Source organism: Myxocyprinus asiaticus, chromosome 36 (genome assembly GCF_019703515.2).
Source record: "Myxocyprinus asiaticus isolate MX2 ecotype Aquarium Trade chromosome 36, UBuf_Myxa_2, whole genome shotgun sequence".
Lineage (NCBI taxonomy): Eukaryota > Metazoa > Chordata > Actinopteri > Cypriniformes > Catostomidae > Myxocyprinus > Myxocyprinus asiaticus.
This window is the reverse complement of record NC_059379.1, coordinates 4,847,288-4,870,149: the sequence shown is the minus strand read 5'-3', so window position 1 is coordinate 4,870,149 and position 22,862 is coordinate 4,847,288. Positions and strand designations below refer to the sequence as shown.

The 22,862-nt window shown below is 39.0% G+C and overlaps 1 protein-coding gene across 13 annotated transcripts in view; it reads left to right on the top strand.

Annotated features, from left to right (window-relative positions):
* The first annotated feature begins 460 nt into the window (after nucleotides 1–460).
* The window catches only part of LOC127427303 (transcription factor COE3-like), a 109,919-nt gene continuing 87,517 nt past the window's right edge, over nucleotides 461–22,862 (top strand). For all 13 annotated transcript variants that reach the window (XM_051674822.1, XM_051674819.1, XM_051674823.1 and 10 more), the window contains exons 1-6: nucleotides 461–1,291; nucleotides 1,549–1,705; nucleotides 2,094–2,157; nucleotides 2,460–2,515; nucleotides 5,160–5,233; nucleotides 6,812–6,880. In XM_051674822.1, the coding sequence (XP_051530782.1) occupies nucleotides 1,158–1,291; nucleotides 1,549–1,705; nucleotides 2,094–2,157; nucleotides 2,460–2,515; nucleotides 5,160–5,233; nucleotides 6,812–6,880 (554 nt within the window). In that variant the 5' untranslated portion in view covers nucleotides 461–1,157. The remainder of the gene's footprint in view (nucleotides 1,292–1,548; nucleotides 1,706–2,093; nucleotides 2,158–2,459; nucleotides 2,516–5,159; nucleotides 5,234–6,811; nucleotides 6,881–22,862) is intronic.

The window sequence follows — 22,862 nt, the reverse complement described above, 5'->3', positions numbered from 1 at the left end:
GCCTGTAAATCGCAGATAAGATAGTGAAAACTGGTTATGCATTGGACATTTCCAATTAGGCACTCTAGATATTTTGATTGTGACATAAAAAAATAAAAACTGCTGAAAACCAAACCACAACAATTGCAACTGCCCCTCCTATGGTCCAAGCGGATGGGTGGTCAGCTCTTCTTTTTCTTATCTCTTTCTCTTTCCTTCTTTTGCACTCTATAAACTTGCTTCAAGATTAATGTGTTGCAACCGCCCACATGCAGTTGGTGCATTGTCATTATTAGCTAATGCTAAGCATTGCGCATTTTTGTTTTTATTGTCATTAATATTTGTTCCTCTCTGATTACTTGACATTATGTTCAACTGAAGGGACTAAAATCACAGCAAAGCTGCTGGAAATGCAGCAGCTGTGTAGTGACTCTCGTTGTGCTTGTACTCACGGTCCAAGCGTAAAGTCCAGCGACAGGAAGCCTCGCTCCTCTCCATATATGGTTAAAGGCACGCCCACTTGCGCGTCATCCTCTGACAGCGAGTATCCCGTGGGTCTGGAGTTTTTGGCTCCCGGGAAAGGTTCCAGTCCTGGGGGATAGAGGGTTGAGTTTTGTATGCTTCCATCCATTCTGCAAAGACACGCTAAAGGCCCCTCATCATCCTCTCCCGTGTCCGGGAACACCTCCACGGTGATCATTTACGCGTTTATTTGTCTTTTGGAGCCAGAAGTGGTGGATTCAGCAGTGTCCCGAAGCCTTTTTTGATGCTGTTGTTATAGGATGACACCAACCTAAGAGCCTCATCATCAACAGCACAAAGTTACAAGAAATGTTTAACTGAATTAAAGAAAGAAAGTGCAACAAATATCCCCGATCTTTGAGCGACTTCTTCGCGCGCTTCTTCCACGGGAGTATCGCATCCATCCAAACAGGCTGTTGGAGGGGCTTGAGAATCTTTACGCACTGAATCGTTCATGTGGTGCCAACGCAGGACGGACTGAAGAAGGACTCAGGACTGAGAACTGGATGTTCTTTTCTTCTTCTTCTACTCTTTTCAACAAATCACAAACAAACTCTTATTGATATCCGAAGGGTCTGTTGGAGGAACGACGCGCCCCTGTTCACAATCTAATTTCATCTCTTTGGCTGGAAGTGGGTTGCACGCGAACTGTTTTAATGTTTGGGATTCAGGAAAATATACCAAGAGGGGGGACCACTATGAAAGAGGAACCGTTGGGCAGTGGCATGAATTCGGTCCGATCGTGGATGCACACGGCTGGGGTGGTGGATGCGAACACGGCCGCCCAGAGGTACGTTTGCCAAATCATCCGATTTTTTAATGCATTTCTCAGATCGACCCCTAAATCCCCAATATGCCATGTATCAATTACACTCTCCCCATGCACCTCTTCGCCGCTTTCCCCTGTTCATTACATCATATTACAGTTTAAGTGACAAATCAAGAATTCTCCCATCTCCAGTGTGTTTTCATTCTATCTGCATCTATATCTCAAGTGTACGCTTCTTGTTTTAACCCACACTGGTGTCTTGTTTTTCCTCCCCGCAGTGGTGTTGGTCTGGCACGGGCGCATTATGAGAAACAACCGCCATCCAACCTCAGAAAATCCAATTTTTTCCACTTCGTCCTGGCGCTTTATGACAGACAGGGACAGCCAGTGGAGATCGAAAGGACAACTTATATGGACTTTGTGGAAAAGGAGAAAGTAAGCGCGCCACTCCGGAATACTGCTTTGAATTGTCACGCTGAAACTTCAGCATCTAGATCTTTGGAAACACGTGCGCCCTAAGAGATTTTTCATGAAAATCGAGGATATCACAAAAACAAAAATAAATAATAAAAAAAAAAAAAAAAAAAAATTAAAAAAAAAAAAATCGTATTAGCCTTATCGTATAAAATAAACTTGTCAATGTTTCTTTTAATATATAGGAGAGTTAGTGTCTAAAAAAACATGTTGTCAATATATGTTCATATTTCTCCTTGTGCAGAAAGAACATGCATATACAAACAAAATGCATGCGTTTCCAAATATACAAAAAACAGACAAAAATAAAAGAATGCCAATCTGACCCCAAACAAATGCTTATTTACAGGAACCTAACAGTGAAAAAACTAACAATGGGATACATTACAAACTACAACTATTGTACAGCAACGGTAAGTGTACATTTCTCCATACAGCTGAGATAGATTTACAAGTGTTTTATTCAAAAACAAATTCAATGGAGCCGTATTAACTTACATTTACTGACTAGTTGTCTTTCAGATTTGTCCAGTTCTTTTAACAACTGTAATTCTAGTAGATGGCAAATCATGTAAACCTTTTATTATTATTATTATTATTGATTTTAAAGAGAAGCTACCCCCCCCCCCCATATTAAAGCAGCGCAAATTTTTCAGCAATGAGCATTTTTATTTCACCAGTCTTCACATTGAAAAACAAAAATAATTTCCCACAGGCGTCAGAACAGAACAGGATCTATATGTTCGGTTAATCGATTCCATGACAAAACAGGTAAGAACTTGATTTTATTTTCTCTTATGTGGTATTGTATATTTGTATTTATAATCTGTGTGTCACTGTGTGAACATTTCTGTTGCACGTGGCTTTGGTCGCAGTAAATACAGAGCAATACAAATGAAATACATGTGTGCTTAATATGTATTATTTAGCGGAGCTACGTTGCAAAGCTAAACATTTTTATTAGCACATTGCTTCTGTTATTAATTATATTTACATCTAAAATGGATAGTATGGGCACTCTAATGTAAAGCGTTACCGTTGCTGCACTGATTAATGGGAGGAGGTTATTTAGCAGATTTAATTTAACGTGAATCACATTACCACGTTTTTCTCTAATAATGCACAGGCTTGTAGCTGATTGATAATTCAATGCGTATTAATGCAATAGTAGGGACAAAAAATATGACATATAGGCCTATGCATATAGCACGCATTTTGGACAAATTACGCGTATTACAACAAGGTTTTTCTGGGGATATGGGTTAAAGAGCCTCTAGTGTTAATAACTCGGGTCGTGAGCTTCAGGGTCTTTCAAGACCGCCCTTTTGTCTGTCATTTTCTATCTTTTTTTCTCTTCTTCTTTTTTTTTTTTTCATGTGAGCCATACTAGTATAGTCTCAACGCTCAAAATCTATATTTCTGTATTGCGCTTTTAAATAAAAGTGATCCAATTAGTTTATATTTTTCTTAATCCCTAATTTATGAATCTATTCTGAGGCAATATAAAGCTCATAAACATGCGGGTAGTTTTGATGCAAAAAAAAAAAAAAAAAAAAACAACAACAAAAAAAAAGTGATTTATTTTAATTGCATGGAATTATTTTACAAAATAACAATACATTTAAATTATACGTTATGTATAATATAAAAATTAGGCTGTTTTAAAAAAATCTTTCTATTTTTATTTGGCAAAATAATTTTTTTTATTAATTGGCATTCAGTTATTATATTTCATTTTGTCATATGATTCGCCCTTTCGCACTTGAACGCTGTCACTTTTGTGTTGTGCTGTAATCAGATCTGGTTAAAGGCATAACAAAAATAAAGCTTCAGGCGCGAGACAGACACTTGAGTTCATATTGTACTCTGATGTTCTGTGAAATCACTCTCAGCTCATTTCCATTGTCGATTTAACCCTCTCACAGTAAAGAACAAGGCGGTTCTCTATCTTGATTCTGAGGCTCTTGTTAGCTGGAGTTTATCCATCCTTTGGCATCACAAGATAGAAAATATGAAGGTTTTATCTGAGCCGAGAGTCAATGGCGCTGAACAGCCACTTTATGGTTTTCTGTATATTTTCAGTAGCGAGAGGCAGGGAAATAAATCAAAGCAATATAGATAGCAAAGTCACATAAAATAATTAAATAAATAAATACATAAATAAATGTCTAAGACAGACCAAGGGCGGTCTGATAAATTCCAATATAGCAAATTTCTAGACTTGAGCTAAGGTTTTTTTTATATGTTTCATATGCATGCATGGATATTTCACATATTATTATTTCACAAATTATGGAATTACAATTAAATGCTTAATTCAGCATGCTTAAGGCCAATTAAAAATCAAAAGTGACTTAATTGTCAGTATTCTTTATAAGGGATTATATTATGTATTGTGGATATGTTTAAATGTATTCTTGCACCACGTGTTTATTTACGCACATTTAAGCATATATTTCTGTCTTTATCTCAGTTGTGCGTGGGAAGTCAGATATAAGTGTATATATAATTAATACAATAAAAGGGTTTACTTTTGTCATGATGTACTGTGCTCACTACAACGCTTCTTTCCGTGGGGGTGCGTTGGAGTGCGCTCTTGCACAATACATCATAACGGGAGAAGGGGAAACAGGGAGGAGGGAGAGAGAGAGAGAGAGAGAGAGAGAGAGAGAGAGCACTAAGGCCCGTGTGCACCTACAGCTCCAAACGCCATCTGTTAAAGCCAATGCTCAAAAATTACTCAAGCGTACCCCCCGACACCGCTTTTTATCTAAAGAAAAATCATTGTTAGCGGCTCAAAATAAACAACAGATTGCCCATTAGCACTTTACCCCTAAATATCTGCAGATTATAACCGCGTTGATGTGTACGGTTATGGGTATTATTTACCGCGGCCATCTGCGTCGGAAAAGCAAGATCTATGTGATTTCTATTATCATCCCCCCAAATAAATAGCGCAAAGATCTAAACAGAAGCATATGCGACTCTTCATTTCTAAAGTGATATGCATGTGGCATAATTTGTCATCCCAATGACCGGCAAAGTGTTGATATCCGTTTCAAGCATCATATTTATTTATGCAAATTAATAATACCACAAAGGTTATCTCTATGTAGAATGTGAACATGTGTGTTGGTTTACTGATAAAACATTTTGTTTTATAATGTATGTGGGTTAAATTGATTGTATTTACGCACCTTCTCTTGTCGATGTTTAATTGATCATTCTGAACTGTGTACCATAAAAACATATTTTCTTAATTTAGGTTCAATTATTTTTTAAACTTGCAAAAGAATTGCAGTTTGATATGTAATATTTTGATAATAAAATGTTATTTTTTAAATGTAACTAACTGGTTTAAAAAAAACAAACAAACAAAAAAAAAAAAAATCTTCACTTTTACTTCAATTTCAAGGCTATTATTTATGAAGGGCAGGACAAAAACCCAGAAATGTGCCGAGTTCTCCTCACACACGAAATCATGTGCAGGTAAGATTTTTGTTTTTGTTTGTTTGTTATTTATTTATTTATATTTTCATATTATTACAGTTATTACATTTGTCTTTGTTTCTTTTATTTTATGATCTAGCATGTCTACCTTCATTATTGCAATATGCACATGTCTTAACCAGGGCCTCAGAGCAGCAGCCTTACAGAAAATTAATGCAGCCATGAATATATCTGCCTGAAAACAATCCAAATATTCGGAATTGTCGGACGGTTTGTGCGTAATGATTTACATTGTGCTTTACGCACTGTCCTGCGAGCAGAAGAAGTTCTACTTCAAAGGCGCAAATGTGACATCGGATTTACAGAGAGAATGATGTCACTGGACTTTGGACACTAATTGGAATGCACACAGACCACAGCGCCCTGCACAAAGGAGACGCACTCTCTCACTTTTCCTTTTGGAAAAGCGGATGAGCATCCTCAGCTATTTAGACTTTTTTAAATGGTTGTACTGAGGTTATTTTAGAGTCAACATTTACAATAAATTAAATAACAACACTAGAAAGAACCCGAAACGCGAGGAAGCGAGCAATCCATTTTCCACCAAATGGGAAAAGAATTAGCAACATGCGCAAAGGTCACGCAACTCTCACCACATCATTCACCATTAATAACATCAGAGCTCTGAGATCAAGGTTCAAACTCAAAGCTTCAAACTTTAGGAAGTTTATGGGTCATCATTTAACGATAAATCGATTTATCGTATCGCACTCTATTGCTTGCGTCAAAACCGCACTGTTGCGTCTTTGAGTCACAAGTATAGATGTCCAGACACATACCTTAATCACTCTAGCTGTCAGCTCTAAGGAGCTTTACCTGTTTTCCATACCATATGGTGTTAATTTAGCTCACTTAAACATGTAACCATTATACAAGTGGGCTTCTTTAAATTCAAGAGGCATTATATATATATATATATATATATATATATATATATATATATATATATATATATATATATATATTATTATTATTATTATTATTATTTTTTTCTAGCTCTGTAGTTTCAACATTAATTAAATTAAACAAGCCTTAATAGAAGCATCTTCAGGGCCTCAAAATGGAGGCGCTGGCACATTGTAGGAGACTGATGGAGGCTTTTTGAGCTGGTAATTAATAAGTGCCCCACAGAAATCCTGGTTGAAGGTGGCATCTTGCATCCTCTCCAGACACAACAGCTTGACAATTAGAGGTAAACAAAAGCTGGGGCTGAGAGAGAGAGCTTTCCCCCTCCCAGCCTCCTGGCACCCCCTCTCCTCCTCTCAGCATTAAGACAAACACCAAAAAACATGCTGTTTTCCCTCCTTCAGCCACCACACTTCGTCTTCGTGTTTACCCGCCGCCCACATCTGTGAAAACTGCAGCCACCAACACCGTCAGGCTCAGCCAGAAACTGCACCAAACACCTTGGTGGTTAGTTAGAAAAGAGGATGAGAGCGTGTCAGATGAATAAATCTGAACACACGGTGCTAGTAAGACGAAAGACAACCACAAGCTGCTTGCTGATTCTCTCATATCTTTTTTCTCCCTTCTGTTTTCCTCTCCTACACTTCACAGTCGGTGCTGTGACAAAAAAAGCTGTGGCAACAGAAACGAAACGCCTTCAGACCCCGTGATCATCGACAGGTAAGGATCTATCTACTTCCTGCTTCTGGTCTGTGTATGTGTGGGGCGCTACGCCCAGCGTTTGCTCCGTTGTCCTGTTATTGTGCCACACCGGTGGGTTGACATGGAAACCCAGAGGTGTCTTTAGAGACTTTGTAATTGCTGGTGAGCTGTAAGGGAAGTGCTTTCCATGAGACTTACCCTTTTAGTGATGAGTTAGCCACATCTAAAGAGCGTTTGGCTTTAAATTCATCTTTGGTCCTAATTTGTTAGCAAAAGCTCTGCTCACTGGCGTCTCCCTGTTATCTTCTCTGTAAACAGTGCATTGCCTCTCACTGGCTTTGTTGCACGGTTGCGAGTTGCAATGTTTTGTTTGCGAGCATGAATGTTGGAGGCAAAAAGACATCTTTACACTCTGCTCTATAGTGCTGCTGGTGGAAAATGAGTAATGTTTCTGGGCTAGCTGTTGGCGATTGCATGTTGATCACATTAGGGAAAGCATGTTCAAACACACCAACTCCCGCCGAGTGGGTAATTGACGTTCTCTTATTTATTTTTTTTTCTTCTCTTCTACTGCTTATGTTTCTCTTTGTGAGTCTGGCTCAAGGTTACACTTACTCTGCAAGACTTACACCTTTTCCTTTTTGTCCAATTATCCCTGTGGTGGCAGCACATATGTGGATTACACAAGGGCAGGTCTTGGGCTCGTGGCTGAAACGGTAAATGTGACAGAGTGGGCTAGCTGCTTGAGTCTGGGCCTCTTGGAGATTAGTGAGCTAGAACAAGCCTACCTTGCTCCATAAAGCCAGGAGTCGCCTTGTTTCCATCTGCTATAAAGAACTGTGAATAACCAGCATGCATTGCCAAGAGCGAGTTGAGTCTCACTCTCTCTCTCTCACTTTATCTCTTTCCCCTATTGTTTTCTCACCGTAGCTGTTGCAAAGTTATCTCGCGATCGTGAACTTGCCTGTCCACTGAGTAGGAAATAAGATTGCAGGGTGAGATGATGGGTAAAGCTGGGAACGAAATATGCACCACCGATGGATAGCAATGCTAATGTTTGACTTGCTGAAATAGCTGTTTGCTTTGCGAAGAATGTTTGGTATCTGACAGTGGGAACATCTCTCTTATTAGTAATCAAATAGCAGTGACCAGTTGCTGCTGTCACTCCCGGTGCATGTGTGTGAAGTGTCGGAAAAAAGGACTCATGCTCTGTTGAAATTATGACCATGCTTGCGTGTTTTGAGTTCTGTGCATGTCCAGTGGTCACGTCACATGGTTGTAACATGGAAACCCTGTTGTATTACTCAGTAATGTCATCAGTTTATGTCAGAAGAGCACTTTTAATTCATTTTGATTCTCTGTTGGAGCAAACATTAGTTTATTAATTTATTTTTCATTTAGCCTATTCATAATCTATAATTCATTTGATAATCTATGGTTCTGTTCCAGAATCTAGTAAACTGCCTTTCTGTCTACTGCCTAGGCAGCATTCTAACTGAAATGGAACCTCTTAAGTGACAGATTTTGAATGATCAACATAGGTAACAAGTCCGTATGTCATACAAATAATGCTCAGTATGCAAAACACAGGAGTCTTGACTCACAGTTGACCGCAATAGAATTTGGAGTTATCATATTGCTAAGATAGTGATGTGATACTCTAATAAGCATAAAATAGATAGCACACTTACATACTGTATTTGGTTAAACAGTCAATTTTATTATGTTTTTCCATCTTTTTAATTCATACCTTTTGGATTTGGTGAAGGTACAGTATCTTACCATTTGTGTTGGTAGCACACTAATGATGCCTTTAAATGCTGCATAGCTACATAGGCTGCTCACTTGATTTTGGAACTAAGCCTATGTTTAACCTTTTTGGGGAGCAATATGAATTTCTTACATCTTCTTATGTAAACACTCTGAGAGTGTGAATCAATCCTGGTAACCTTGGTTATCTTTGCATTAAATGATTAGCTTGTTTAAACATACGTGCTGAAGAGCTCTGACAGTGTGCGAACAGTAATTAGTTACAGGACCGACATTCGCGCACTTACTGTAACTCAACCACGAGAAAGAAAAGTGAGTAAGGGAAATAAGAAAAGTGGAGTCCTCCGAGGTGCAGGAGGAGGAGGAGGAGGATTTGTTTTGGTTTTCTGAACAGAAGATAAACCACATATCACTTCCTCTTTGCAGATCCTGAAAAAGGTATCATGCCATCAGAGTCAATTCCCTCCTCCTGCAGTGGCTTCTAGAATGTAGTTACCTTTAAACACACACACACACACACACACACACACACATACAAACACTTTGCAACAGGGGTTCGATGATATTTACCACACTGACTCGTCCCATAAATTGCTCGGCTTTGTATTGTGGCTTAATAGAGGTGGATGGATCAGATGTCTTGGTGCTTTGTGCTTCAATCTGGTGAACAATATGTGTAACACTAGTAAAAGAGGAAAAGGAGGGTTGAAACGGTGGATAGAAAAACTCACATTTTGATTGTGAGGCATCTCAAAGACTTGAGAGGATCGTTTTCATAGAGGGGCGAACTGTTCTGTCGGATCACAAAAGCAGATGTGCTTCATTAGCTGACTGCATTGTCTGCATATCACAACTGTGAACAGATGATTTTATCTGCCGCTCGGAGAACAAGGCGGTCAAGAGAGCTCGGAACGCACTGAAACACGAACCTCAAATGACTGGAGTGTTCATGCAGGTGGGGCGTATGATATAGAGCTAATTTGTAATCACAAAACCAATCTTGTGAGGTAATATCTTGTTAGGTCCGCAGCATTTTTTTATTTTATTTTTTTTTTCTTATTCTCTGAGGAAAAAAGTGGAACATTGTAGTACACAAGGGATTTTCTGGACCACTAAGATGAGCGTTAGAAACTATTATTTCTTTTAATGGGACAGTTCGTCCCAAACAAGTGAAAATTAAATCGATATTTACATGTTTTTGTGCAAAATCTGTGATACTTTCTGGAGATGTTAGGCAGAAGATAAGGGACTAAGAAAAAAGAGCAGCATTAAACATTCTTCAAATTTCTCATCCATGAAATAAAGAGAAAATTTGGGTGAGTAAATGACAACATAATTCTCATTTTTGGGTGAACCCTTTAAGTAAACCATCTGAAAACAAGGGTTTGTGCACAGGACAATACAAACTGAATAGAGGGATTGTGTGAGCTTACAAGAAAGGGTTGATTAAATTACAATCAAAACATTTAACTAAGTTGGATTGGGGGATGTGGAGTCAGATAGAGAAAGACAGATAGAGAGAGAGAGACTGTTCTGCTAGAGAGGACTATGGCGATCAGAAGATCTGCTGATCCATTATCAATAACGTTTTCAGCCACATTTTCCCAGATGGCACATGGGGCAGGCATACTGCTCGTTGGCACAGACTTGGACAATAACTGGCACCCGCTCGCTTCTGGCATTTTCAATGGAGTTTAGGAGACTTATCATTCCAAATGTGTCCTATTTTCCTGTAGTCAAGCCAGACATCTGTTTATACTATTTCTCTTGGACTTTGGTGCAGCTTTAGTTTCTTCGCAAGGGAGACAAAAAAATGAGAAAAGTTGGTTGTATTTCACAGCTGTTACAAAAATTTCAACCTCAGTGGATCTTTAAATATTTCACAACCCAAACTCCCACTTTGCCATAGATTATTCATTGGTATTTTGAAAGATAGATTGATTCTTAGAGCTGAGGATTTCTGCGTCTATAACCCAAACTCTCATAGATGATGTCTTGAGCACTCATGTCAAGAGTGGGCCGTTGGGCTGAGAACTAATAATACCTCTCCGACTAAGGGTTTTCCTAGCCAACCGATCTCCTTTTCATTTCCTGTCACAAAGGTCAAGGCGGGCTCACCTCTGAGAAACCCCCCCGCCCCCCCTCCTCCTCGCTGAATAATTCATGAGATTGACTTTTTTGTCAGTAAACTCAGTTGTGAGGCAGGACGGTTTATGTAGCTCATTTCGCCAAGTATTCTGCACCTGTTCTTGCATGCCGATTTAGCTAAACATTCATTAATTTTTCCGTATGAAAAGACCTTTCCAAAAGGGATTATGCTTGATTATTAGTTCGGTCTTCCTGGAGCCATATGCTGGGCAAAATTTGTGTCTGGACACTGCCTGTTGCGTTTATTAATCTCTCAAAACAAACACTGATCGTTTCGACGTTTTTTGGCCTTTTGTTTGTATCTTCTCTGACCAGGCTACTTAAAAAGACCTCCTCCCTCTCGTGCGCACACGGACTCTCTCTCTATGTGCTGAGCAAATGCCAGCATTTAGAAGGTCAGAGCTTTTGTTGGAAAAGCGCTATGTAAATTAGCAGCAGCAAAAGGGACATTAAACAAAATTCAATTCATTGTCTCCCTTAATGTCATTTACATTTTTGGCTCGGGCCCGTCCTGTCGAGGAGAATTTTGGAGATGATTTTAATTACATATCAGCACTGGAACAGAGAGGGCTGTCTGAAACGAGACGCATTTGGATCACCTGTAAAGAGAGGCTTATTTACCAATGCACTTGAATGGCAGGTTTTCACAGCCGCATGCGCATTGTAATTAAGCCCGTGTTCAGTGTTCATTTCTCGGCCTGTCTTTTTCCTCCATAGTAAGGCCTGTTCACACATATCACATCAGTGGAAGAAATGTATGCGACGATATTAAGCAGTTACGGCATTCACACTGTAGCGTAGATTCTGATTACAAGTTTTGCAATAATTCTCAATGGCCCATTCCCAATACCATTTCACAATTTATTGTCATTAATAAAGGAAATACTTAGTATGGTAACCCATAAATCACTTTACTTTCTGTATACAGCCACAGCTCTGTTGATATTTTGCTTGCGCATTGCAGAGGCTGGATGTGTGAAACAGGCCTAAGACAGTGGTACAGAAAAGGATGGTTGAACTGCTGCTTTTGCCTCCAGCCATGAGAGTAATATTTTTATTTATTTATATCTTACCTTGTGCAGGTGACATTCAATGTACTGTGTGTGTGCATGAAAGTTTCATTGGAAACATCCTTGTATCTACAGTAGATGCATAGTCTTGGTGGTGCAATGGAAGATGTGTATGTACGTATATCTATGTACACACACATATGAGAAAGAGCAGAGCTCCATTAGACCTGATTAATGAGGTTGCAGACAGCAGATATATCTCCGGGCAGGTAACAGCCACGCCGCTGCAAGTACACAGGTGTGCAGCGCAACTCCTTATTTATGAGACAGTCAGCAAACCCTCTGTTAGCATGAGAGAAAGACACATAAAATAATTAAATTAACAGTTATTTTTCATTCATCAAGCAAGTCCACTTAGTGCAGAAGAGACCAAAATGAAAACAAAGAGTAGAACTCGACTACTTGAAGAAAATTGCTATATTATAAGGACTATTCTGTTATACTGAGAGGCAGGGAGTGTTGGCAAGTGTATTTGTTAGGTGTAGAATATGTAGGAGTGTGTGAATTGGTTTTCTGTCCAACTCTTTCTTGTCTTCCATTGTTCTTCAAACAGGTAGCCCCACGCCAATGGTGTTGGTTGAGTCAATATAGTTATGCAATGCCAGTAGTGCATAAATTACGCACCTCTGCTTTAACTATGTGCTATATTGTGTACTTCGTCTGGTAGATGAACACTTTGAGTATTCCATGCTTAATCCAGATTGCATTAACAAATTCATGAATAAAGAAGCTGAGGGTTTCGAAAAAATTCAAAAGACAAAAGGCAAGTGTTTTGTAGTATGCAAATGATTTATCATTAGCATACTTAAGGCACTCCGGCTTGTTTGAAATCAAGACCAAAAATCTTTTGTAATTATTTGTTAATTGCTCTTTTGTCTACTAAACATAATGATATACAAAAAGGCCTTTGCGTGCAGCGTAGATGACACTGTCACCTTGAAACTCCTCAGAACAGACAACGCTTCTAAACTCCACCGTTATGAACTGGTGACTTTAATCTCACTAGAGGGATCAAGAGAGAGACTGAGCGAGCGAGAACAGCTGGCTCTTTCTAACTGTGAATAACTGACAGTTGTCTGTAAGAGGTTTTAATGAAGATTGCCACCTTTTATACGAGGAGCTGAAGGGATGCCAGATACACAGGAGGGGAGAGGCAGAGAACTTAACCTGCCCTTGGCAGCTAGCGCTCAGCTCGCAACTCACACAGAAAATGAGGAACAGTCCCTGCAGTCAAAAAGCCAAATCTTACCGCTGCCACACATTGCTCACATGTAGAATTGGGTCAAGGCCTAGCAGATGTCTGACACACAACTCAGAAAGTGGAGTTCTCTCAACAATGTCCTTTACAGACAATGGTAAACACAGAGAAAGTATCTGCAAAAATAAGCAACTTTGAGGCCTGAACTTATGTAATGATGGCATAGTTACTTGTAAACTTTTACGTTATTTGGTTCTTTAGAAAACCAACAATGTACTGATGATTTGAAGACCCCATAATAAAACATCAAGAACTTTTTAAAATCTCCAAAGAACCAAACAGCCAACTCAAGAAAAATTGATTTTGATTAAAAGCTCCTAAAAAGCCGTTAAGAATCATTGAAGTAAGTGAACTCTTGTAAGTGATTTCTGAATTTTCAGAATGTCTGGAATATGATGCATAAAATGACCATACCTGACAGATATCACTGAAATAGGTGTCTTGAGAAATCACACCTATCTCTGTGACAGCATTAAATTATAGAAGGTTTGGTTTTGAAAAGAGGTGGCAGTCTAATTCAACTTAGCTAACATTGCTAAACAGCTAATAACAGCAGCTTTCGAGTCTCAGCACTGGTCTCCAAAATATATATATTTATTATTATTATTATTATTATTATTATTATTATTATTGATAAGTTGTTTGCTGACATGTCGTTGGAAGGCAGGGTTTTAGAGTGAGGTGGCATTCTGATTCAGTGGCTAAGTTAGCAAATTGCTAAAATTGCTTAGAGCAGCTTTGAGACTATATGTCATACAATTTTATGGTTTTAACACTCAGCTCTGGCCTCCAAAATGATTCTTTTTGAACTTATCAATATCTGAGTTGTTTGTTGACAATTTGGAGGGTGGGTTTTAGAGAGTATAATTCAGTAAACAGCCAAGTTAACAAACTAAAGTTAGCAAACTATTTTAGCAAGATAAAATCGCTTACAGCATCTTTAAGATTGCACATCATACAATTTTGTTGTTTCAACAAAAAGGCCTTGTCTACAAAAGGAAATATCTGTGTTTTGTGTGGTTGGACTGTCCTTAAGAGCAAAATTATTGCTCTACAGCTGGCAGGGAGTGGACTAGCTAGTTGGCAACGACAATCTACGTGGTGTGTGTTTCCTCTTTTGTGCCGTATGGGCCTTAGTGTGAGGACTGGGGGGGGGGGGGTCTCTAGCATGTGTTGACAAGAGGGAACCCTGTGCTGTGTTGTTGTAAGCCAATTTGAATGGGCCCTGCAACCAGAAGAGGTCGGCTCCAAAGGGTTAATACTGACAGACGAAATCCACACACATACTCTGAGAAAGTTGGATGTTGCACTAAAATGATAGTTCATCCAAAATGAATATTTTGTCATCATTTAGAGAAATGGGAAGATCATTTATCAATACAACCAGTGTCATTGTGTGTGTGTGTGTGTGTGTGTGTGTGTGTGTGGAGATATTGAGAATCTAATCAGAGCTCTACGGAAGGGACAAATGTGCTCCAAAAAGCCCCTTTTATTTGATTGAGTGCACAAAGCAATGACACTCCCCTTTTTGTTGGACTATACTAAAACCCCTGCTGAGTGTGTCAGCATGCACACACACATGCATATGCACGCATGAATTTACATTCAACAAATATTCACATGTATAAAACACAATTATCAACAGACACGTAAAATGTGATTCACAAACATGAAAAAACACCCCAGGCAGTTGGAGAGGGTGCGCTGTCATTCAATAACACAGTGCGGGTGAACGTTCCTTTTGAATAACAACGCGGAAAATTTAATCAGTTGTGGTTTAGGAAGGACCGAATGGAATGCATGTCCGAAGTTCATAACGTTTCCCTCTGTGAATGTGGCCAACGTGTCCCATTTTCACAGCAGAACCTGTTTCGGTCTAACTTTGCACCGTGAAATAGTTCACAACAGATCAGATCTGCATTATGTAAAAAAATCAAGAACAATCTAATGGGAAAAGAAACAATGGCAAAACCAAACAATGCTTTAAATTGAAAGTTTGTTGTTATTTTGACTTCTCTTACAGCTGCGGTAAAGCACAATGTTTTCATGTTAAATTAAATTGACATGTTGGGTTTTCTTTCTCCTACATTGTCTGTTTGACACGTGCGTGTTTATAGAGTGTCCTGTTCGATTCTGTCAACACCATGTCAGTGTGTTTAGAAAAGCATGTGTGTGTGCGTTTCGGACTGTTGAAGCATAATAACTTGCTTTTGGTTTGCGGTACTGCGAATTTGGCTAGATCTGTGCATCTTTTTTTTCTTGTATTGAATACACACCCACAACATTTGTTTGCCATTAGCAGCAGTTTGTAAATCAAATCAGTGTGTTGAATGTGTGCTGTCTTACTGGAATAAATATCCATTCCTTGTCCCTCCCATCTTTCTATTCTCAAACTAGAGCTCCCATGTCTTTTCTCTCTTTTAAAAACCACCCCCTCACAGCCTCCATTCCCATTTTTCCGAATGTGGCAATCTGTCGTGTGACACTGCTGAGATTAGGTTAGGAAACTGTGTGCGGATTGTATTGGACATGGTGTTGGTCGCACCAATTTGAGGTTACAGGACAGCGATCTGGACATTGGGCACACGCCATCAGAATCTCTTTGCAAGAGGCACTGGGCCTTGGCCGTCCCCCGTCCCAAGGGCCCTCGGGAGGGGCCATCGGCTCTGAAACCATCAAAAAATGGTAGCAAATAACTATCATTTATTAAAGCTGACAAGTTATCTCTAAATATAGCCCCCTCTGTCAAAAGATTATCAGCTACTGGCCCATTCTGCTGATAAAGTGTGTTTTTCAAATATCACACACGAAAAGAACATTTGAGGGTAGATTACACACAATCGCACTGCAAGAAAAGACAATGAGAAACATTTACCTTGTCGTTAAAAGCAAGAGTTATATTTTAGAGGTTAGACTGCATGTTTCACACACTGGCTGAAGGCTATGCATCATTATAAGTGAGTCTCTGCTTAAGTTTCCCAAACCCTCATTATAATCATTCCCAGCAATTATGGCATCCAAAACCCTGTCTGCTATCCAGCACACATCATCAGGCGTTTATGCGACTCAAAACTGCCCCTAATTTACATTGTTTTAAATATGGGGTTTGATACTGATTGATTGTTGTTGCTGCAGGTCGTGTAGATTTGATAGAATATCATCAGACATGCTAAAGTTTTGTTTAATTCTTAAATTATGTTTACACGCACAAAACAAGACCAGTGAGCTGTGCAATCAGTCACTGCTAGATAAATCAAACTGTGAGATAAATTGATAGTTCTCGTCTTATTGCTGATAGATGCCACAAGGAGTTTTCATTTGTGTGCATGCTGAAATATTGTTCTAATGACTGATTTTGTCTGGAGCAGGAAAACAATCTTTTCAAAAACAAAATAACATTTATGGTGCAAATTTACGCTAACGTCACAAACGAAAAATAATTAACAGGCTAAAATTCTCAGGCTAACATCTTCCATAAGTGTTCCATAGAGGAAAGAAAGCCGTACACATTTGGAACAGGGTGAGTAAATAACTTTTAATAAGAAATTTATGAACAAATCTATGCTGAAACACAAGGTGAGGCTAACATTAAGCGATGCTAGTATTTTCCACCTAAAGCGTCGCTGCACAATTATCCTCTTTTGAAGAATGCACGATGGTGCCAGGATGATGAATCGATGGCAGATTGGACGTGTGGTTTAACTGTCATGTCACTCAGATAAGGTTCTGCTCTGGGATTGCTTATTCACGCTGCTAGCTTGCCTGTTTATTAGTGCAAATCCCAAATATTTAGTAAACTCGTTAGGCTCCATCTAATGCTAATTTATCATCATTGATGAACCACAAGAGGAGCGGGACATCGGGGTGGCTGGGCCAGGGCTCTGACCATTAGCTGATCAATCAGTGCTATAGGGGCTAGCATGTTTTATTAGATCTGCTAGACTTGGATGAGTTTTATGGATTTCACTCCTGAAAGTGGGATTTCAGGGGGCTGACAATACTTACCTACAAGAAAATGCAGCAAGTTGGCTGCTGCTCCAGAAACCTTGCTTAAATTGACAGACATAGGGAGATAAAGCAGTTTTTTTTTAACTGAACATTTAGAACAAGAAGTATGTTTTGTGGATATCGTTATACACCTCAAAGGGGAAGAAAAGGAAAGCTGAAGTGCTGGTATAGCCTTTCTGTAGCACAACATGTATGATCTGTATGAATCATGAGGGCTAATTCAGAAATCTTATGATCCTTATGATCTTTTGGTTGGGAAACGTAGTAGGTTACTGAACTTAAGAACTTCATCGATCCGTCCATTCTCACTGAATCAATCATTTATGAAGTGCCAAAAAAGAAAGATTTTTACTAGGTTGTCCAAGGCCATTAATAGACATTTTTGCATGGATCTTCAACCCCATAATATTCAGCTCCAAAACATTTTGAATGGACACGGCTGAACTGTCTTTGCACAAACATATTTTCACATTGGTATGTTCTTGCTGCATTAAGAGTTTTTTCTCTGTTTTTTACTTTAGCAACAGCTTGCACCTCTTTCTCTCATACAAATGAAAATAAATAATAAATAAATAAAAACCATTGTGAATAAACCTGCCGGACTGCGATAATAAAATATGACGGGCGTTTCACAGTGCTGGGAAAGGAGTGTTGTAATTCACCTGACTTATTTTCTCCTGTCTGATTTAGCTTGAGATTAAAACCCACTGCTTGGCCAAGCAATTGAAATCAGATCCAGTCACAGCTTGCCTGTATTGATCTCTATTTAACATCAAGGCTGGGAATGGATTGGTATTGATTAACTATAAAAATGCTGGCTGGCTTGTCCAGAGAGCTGCTCAATATGCTGAATGAAAAAGTATTGTGCCTCTGCCCTTCAATGAACAAGAAAAGGAACAGTTGCACATGTAAAACAACATTTCAACTCTGTTATGGGGGAAAAAAATCCTAGTTATCAATTGAATATTTTAGTTTTACTGAATATATATATATATATATATATATATTGTTCTTGGCACAAAGAAGACTATTGACAATAAATAATGTTGTGTGATGCAATACTATTTGTTAGCTAAAGCCATTATTAGACATTTTTAAACTGATCTTCAACCCTTTAACATTCAACCCTTAAAACATTTTGAATGTAACAGGGTTGGCACAAAACTATTTATCTTTTTGAAAGAGATATGTCATTATAATGGGTTATTTTATATATATATATATATATATATATTATTATTATTATTATTATTATTATTATATCACCTCTCTTGTGTGTCTACCAAACAAATTGAAAATACATTTTGTGGAAATGCATGCATAGTGAAAAGATTTTTTTCAACTGATATTCAACCCCGTTACATTCAATTCCAAAACGTATAGAATGTAGCGGGGTTGAAAAATATTGTTTTTGGCACCACACACAAGAATAGTGAAAAATGATGTGATACAATTATATTTGCTAGCTAAAGGCGCTATTAAACTTTTTTTTTTCCCAACCCTGTTACATTCATGCCTGAAACATTTAGAATGGAACAGGGTTGGAACTTATTGTTCTTTGCACAGCACACAAAAATAGTGACATAAATGATGTGATGTGGTCCAGTGTTATTTGCTAGCTAAAGCTGTTCTTTCAGCTGATATTCAACCCTGTGACATTCAACTCCGAAACATGTAGAATGTAACACGGTTGAAATAATATAGGGGTAGGCTTAGTAATGATAAAAAACGAACACTTTTACACAGAAACAGACAGCCACACACACACACATACACAAACAATCTGGAGACTATTTGTCTCTGATAGGGCAAATCCAATTTGATTCCTTAAGTGTTGATTAAGGTGGTGGGCTGAAACAGGCTGTCCCTCATTGAGTGTTTGTTGATTATTTACCTTCCAGCTGGACATAATGAAGAGCAGCCAATCAGAATGTCCCTCTGGCCTCCAGCGTTAGGTCTCTTGTTTGGTCTACTGTATTGGTTTGCTTTCTTAGCCAGCAGCTAAACCAAACTAATCACCACGTGGGTGGGTAGAACTGAAGGACAAATGACAGTTGGTTTGCGTTAGAGTCCTCCAGGCATAAACTTCATTGTCCAAAGAGTAAGACTGGGGGGAAAAGAGAAAGAAAATCATATCCAGGCAGTGTGGGTGGCTAAAGCACTTCAGATATTCGCATGTGTGTAATTTGAGAGTGTCACTAAGCCTTTAGCTCTTTTGTGAGAGTTTTAGAACGAGATCACTGAGTAAAGACAAGGCAGAAATGGCGCAAGAATACCCTATTCACGTCTGGCTAATCTGTTACCTTGTATATCGTTTACGTGACCGAAAAGAATCAAAGTTGCGTTAAAAGTTTTGGATGCCAAAATGACAAGTATTGATTGAGCAAAGATGGAATTTTATATCTGTTTGGGCTTCTTCGTATCTAGGTTGGAGAGTGAATCAAGATGCCGAAAGACACACGGAAATCAGACCCGGGTGTGTCGGATGTCTCTCTTTCAACTTTGTGCCAACCAAAACAATAATGTAAACAACTTTTGCCAGCTTTACCAAAATGTTGCGACTTCAAGCTAATCCAAGCATTCCATTAATGTTGGATGTGGGATATTCTTGCTTAATATCTCTGACTTCCGAACATAAAGTCATTCCATTGCCCAACGCTCGTTGAAGATGAAATACAAGGTGATAGAAACAGGTATGCTAGAGATTTGGAGGAGAATGCTGTGGATTTGTGTGTTGACAAGACTTTGCTAAGCAGAAACAGGGGGAGGAGGAGGGAGAGGAATCCTTGGTTAACTTTTCCTGTGAGTAGAAGCTTTAATTGGCCCGTGGGAGGTAGAGAGAGAGGGAAAGCCAGGGAGAGCAAAAAAGAGTGGACATTATCTCCTCAAAGTGTCTGGCCTCATGGGTCACCACCTTAACTTCCTTCTGTTAAAGTGGCCAACCAAGACAACCTGACACAATACAGACAGCTCTCAAAGACACACACACACACGCACGCACGCACACACACACTTCATGTCCCTCAACAGGTTAGCTTTATAACCCTTTTAACCAGGCTTAATGGCAGAGCTCTTCATCCTCTCTTCTGTTGAGCCGCTTTCTTTAATTTATTCAGAAAACAAGTCGGAATCTCACGGTTCTTCCGATTTGCCATCACCGGGCTGGGTGTCCCTCGTTTAGATGAACAATGAACACATTGACTTGCACTTTTATACCTTAGGGTCTCTTCTGGGATTGATAATGATGCTGAACAACTAAAACAACTGTGGCCCCAATGCACTCCACGCCACAAATGTTGTGGTCTCGCCATTAACCCAAGGAAGTTTAGACCAGAACGGATTATTAGCTACTTGTAGTAGTGATGCTGAGGAAAAAAATAGCCTATAGAAGTCAATATTCATTTTTCTCCACGTTAGCAATTCTCATATTTTCAAGCCCACATCTTGGAAGAGTTTTCCAAGTGACGCGTGTTTGTACAGGGGTTTCACCGGCGAGCAGCAGTATTGCATCAGTTACACATGTGTCGATGGGGTAATTATACACACACTCAACACCAGGCACACACACTTTCTCACTCACAGCCAGTGCTGTTGTTAAATATTCTTTAAACATACAAAAAATAATGTTAGGCCAAAGTTGGGTAATTTGTTTCACCGAGGAAGTCATTACCTCATCCTCAACATGAAATCAAAATTGACCCTATTTACTTTCTTAATACATGTTCCTGTGCACAATCAACTTTGCATGGTATTCCAAATAAAAAAAATAAAATAAAAATAAGAATTGTTTGCAATCTGATTTTTTTATTTTATTTTATTTTTTTTATGACATGAAGATTCTCTCTTACTTTGTATATGATATACAACATTTAACACCAACTTTTCACAATCCAATCAATTCCTGACCCTTACAAAAAATCTAAAGTTCTGGCAAACTAGCTACAATCTTGACTCAAATTTGCAACAAATTTGCCACTCATTATTTTCACATACAAATGAGCTTGTGATTCACCACATATATTTGCCAGAAGTTTGCACCTCTTCGCCGGTAGTAGTGAACCTCCGGCAAGCCTTTGGCAACAATGGACAATTTGCCACAAGTTTGCAGCAAAGCTGATTTGCATGTGAAATTAATCAGTGGCGAATTTGCAGCAAGTTTGCAAGGCTTGCCGGAGGTTCACTACTACCGGCGAAGAGGTGCAAACTTCTGGTAAACATTTGCGGCGAATCAAAAGCTCCCCTTACAAAAAATCGAAACTAGCTGCAAACTTACTCGTTATTTCCACATGAAATTAAGCTTGTGATTCACTCAAATATTTGCCAGAAGTTTGCAGCTCTTCACCGGTAGTGGTGAACCTCCAGCAAACAATTTGCTGCAAAGAAAATGTGCATGTAAAAATTACCTGTGGCGAATTTGCACCAAGTTTGCGGCAAATTTGTAGTGAACTCTCAATTTTTACAAGGGTCATTTGCATGAGAAAATTTGCTGCAAATTTGCAGCAAGTTTGTGGCTAGTTTAAATTATTTGAAAGGGCAAGAAAGCAAAATCGGTCACAAACTGCATTTCAAATTGACTTTTAAGTGAGCATGTTAGCATGTTGGGGGAAAATCCAACCGCCTCATCACTGAGACCCACAGCCATTTTTTCACATGTTCCCTCACCTAGACAGCAAATTAGTATGAGGCACCTTGTGGCAGCCTCGCTGAACTGAAATGATTGTAACAAAGACTCATTTTGAAGAGGTCAGTCTCCCCATGCAATGATTTGCTGTTCATGAATCTACTTTGTGCCAATTTGTGTGTGCATGTGCAATCAGAAGCGACTCAGGGGTGAGTTCCATCATCATCGCTTTGCTTGCCTGTGTGTGTTTGCCTGCACGTGTGTGTGTTTCACCACAATTTGACCACCGTGCATCAGTCAGATTCCCGTCGAATGAGATTTTAATCACCTTCTGCTGTCTTGACAACAACCAGCCGCCAGTCCAGCTCAACCTTCCTATATTTATGATAATTTTTGTTGTTTTTCTTGCCTTCTGTCGCTCTCCCACTTTCTCTCTCTCTTTTCTTTTATTGAAATCACTGTTGACTGAAGGATGTAATCCTGATTAGCGGTGGCTCTGTGTCCACTGGAGGGTGAAAGGCATCAGAACCATGTTGTTTCACAGGCACAGAGTGAAATTGAAAGGGGAGATGGTCTGAAATGCTTCATGGATTCGTCATTGCAGATAGACACCCAGATATCAACCCCGCCGAACCAATTCCTGCAACCGCTATAAGAGGACACATGGACTAGCTCGAATTATCCAGTGTACACAAGAAGAGTGCTAGCGTGTATGTGTGTGCATATGTAGCAAACACAATAATATAGATTTGAAGACAGCATATGGAATTAATCAGACTGTTTTGATAGTTTGGACTACGGATAGACCAATATATCGTCCAGACAGATTAATCAGCTGATATTTGGCCATGTTCGCTTGACTGATTAACTGAAATATTAACTGAAGTGCTAGTTCCCGCTGTGGTCAGTTCTAAAAACGGCATTCAATTTTCAGTTATTGTCAATGGATAATAAACGTTTTCTGTTTTCTAAAAAACTGTGCTCACTTTGCTGATTAACTGAATTGGTACAGTAGTTCCTGTTTGTGGTAGTTCCAAAATTGATGATGGATTTTCAGTTATTTCCAATAGCCAACAAAAAATTTTAGTTGAAAAAAAAAAAAGCATATATTGAGGATGAACAACG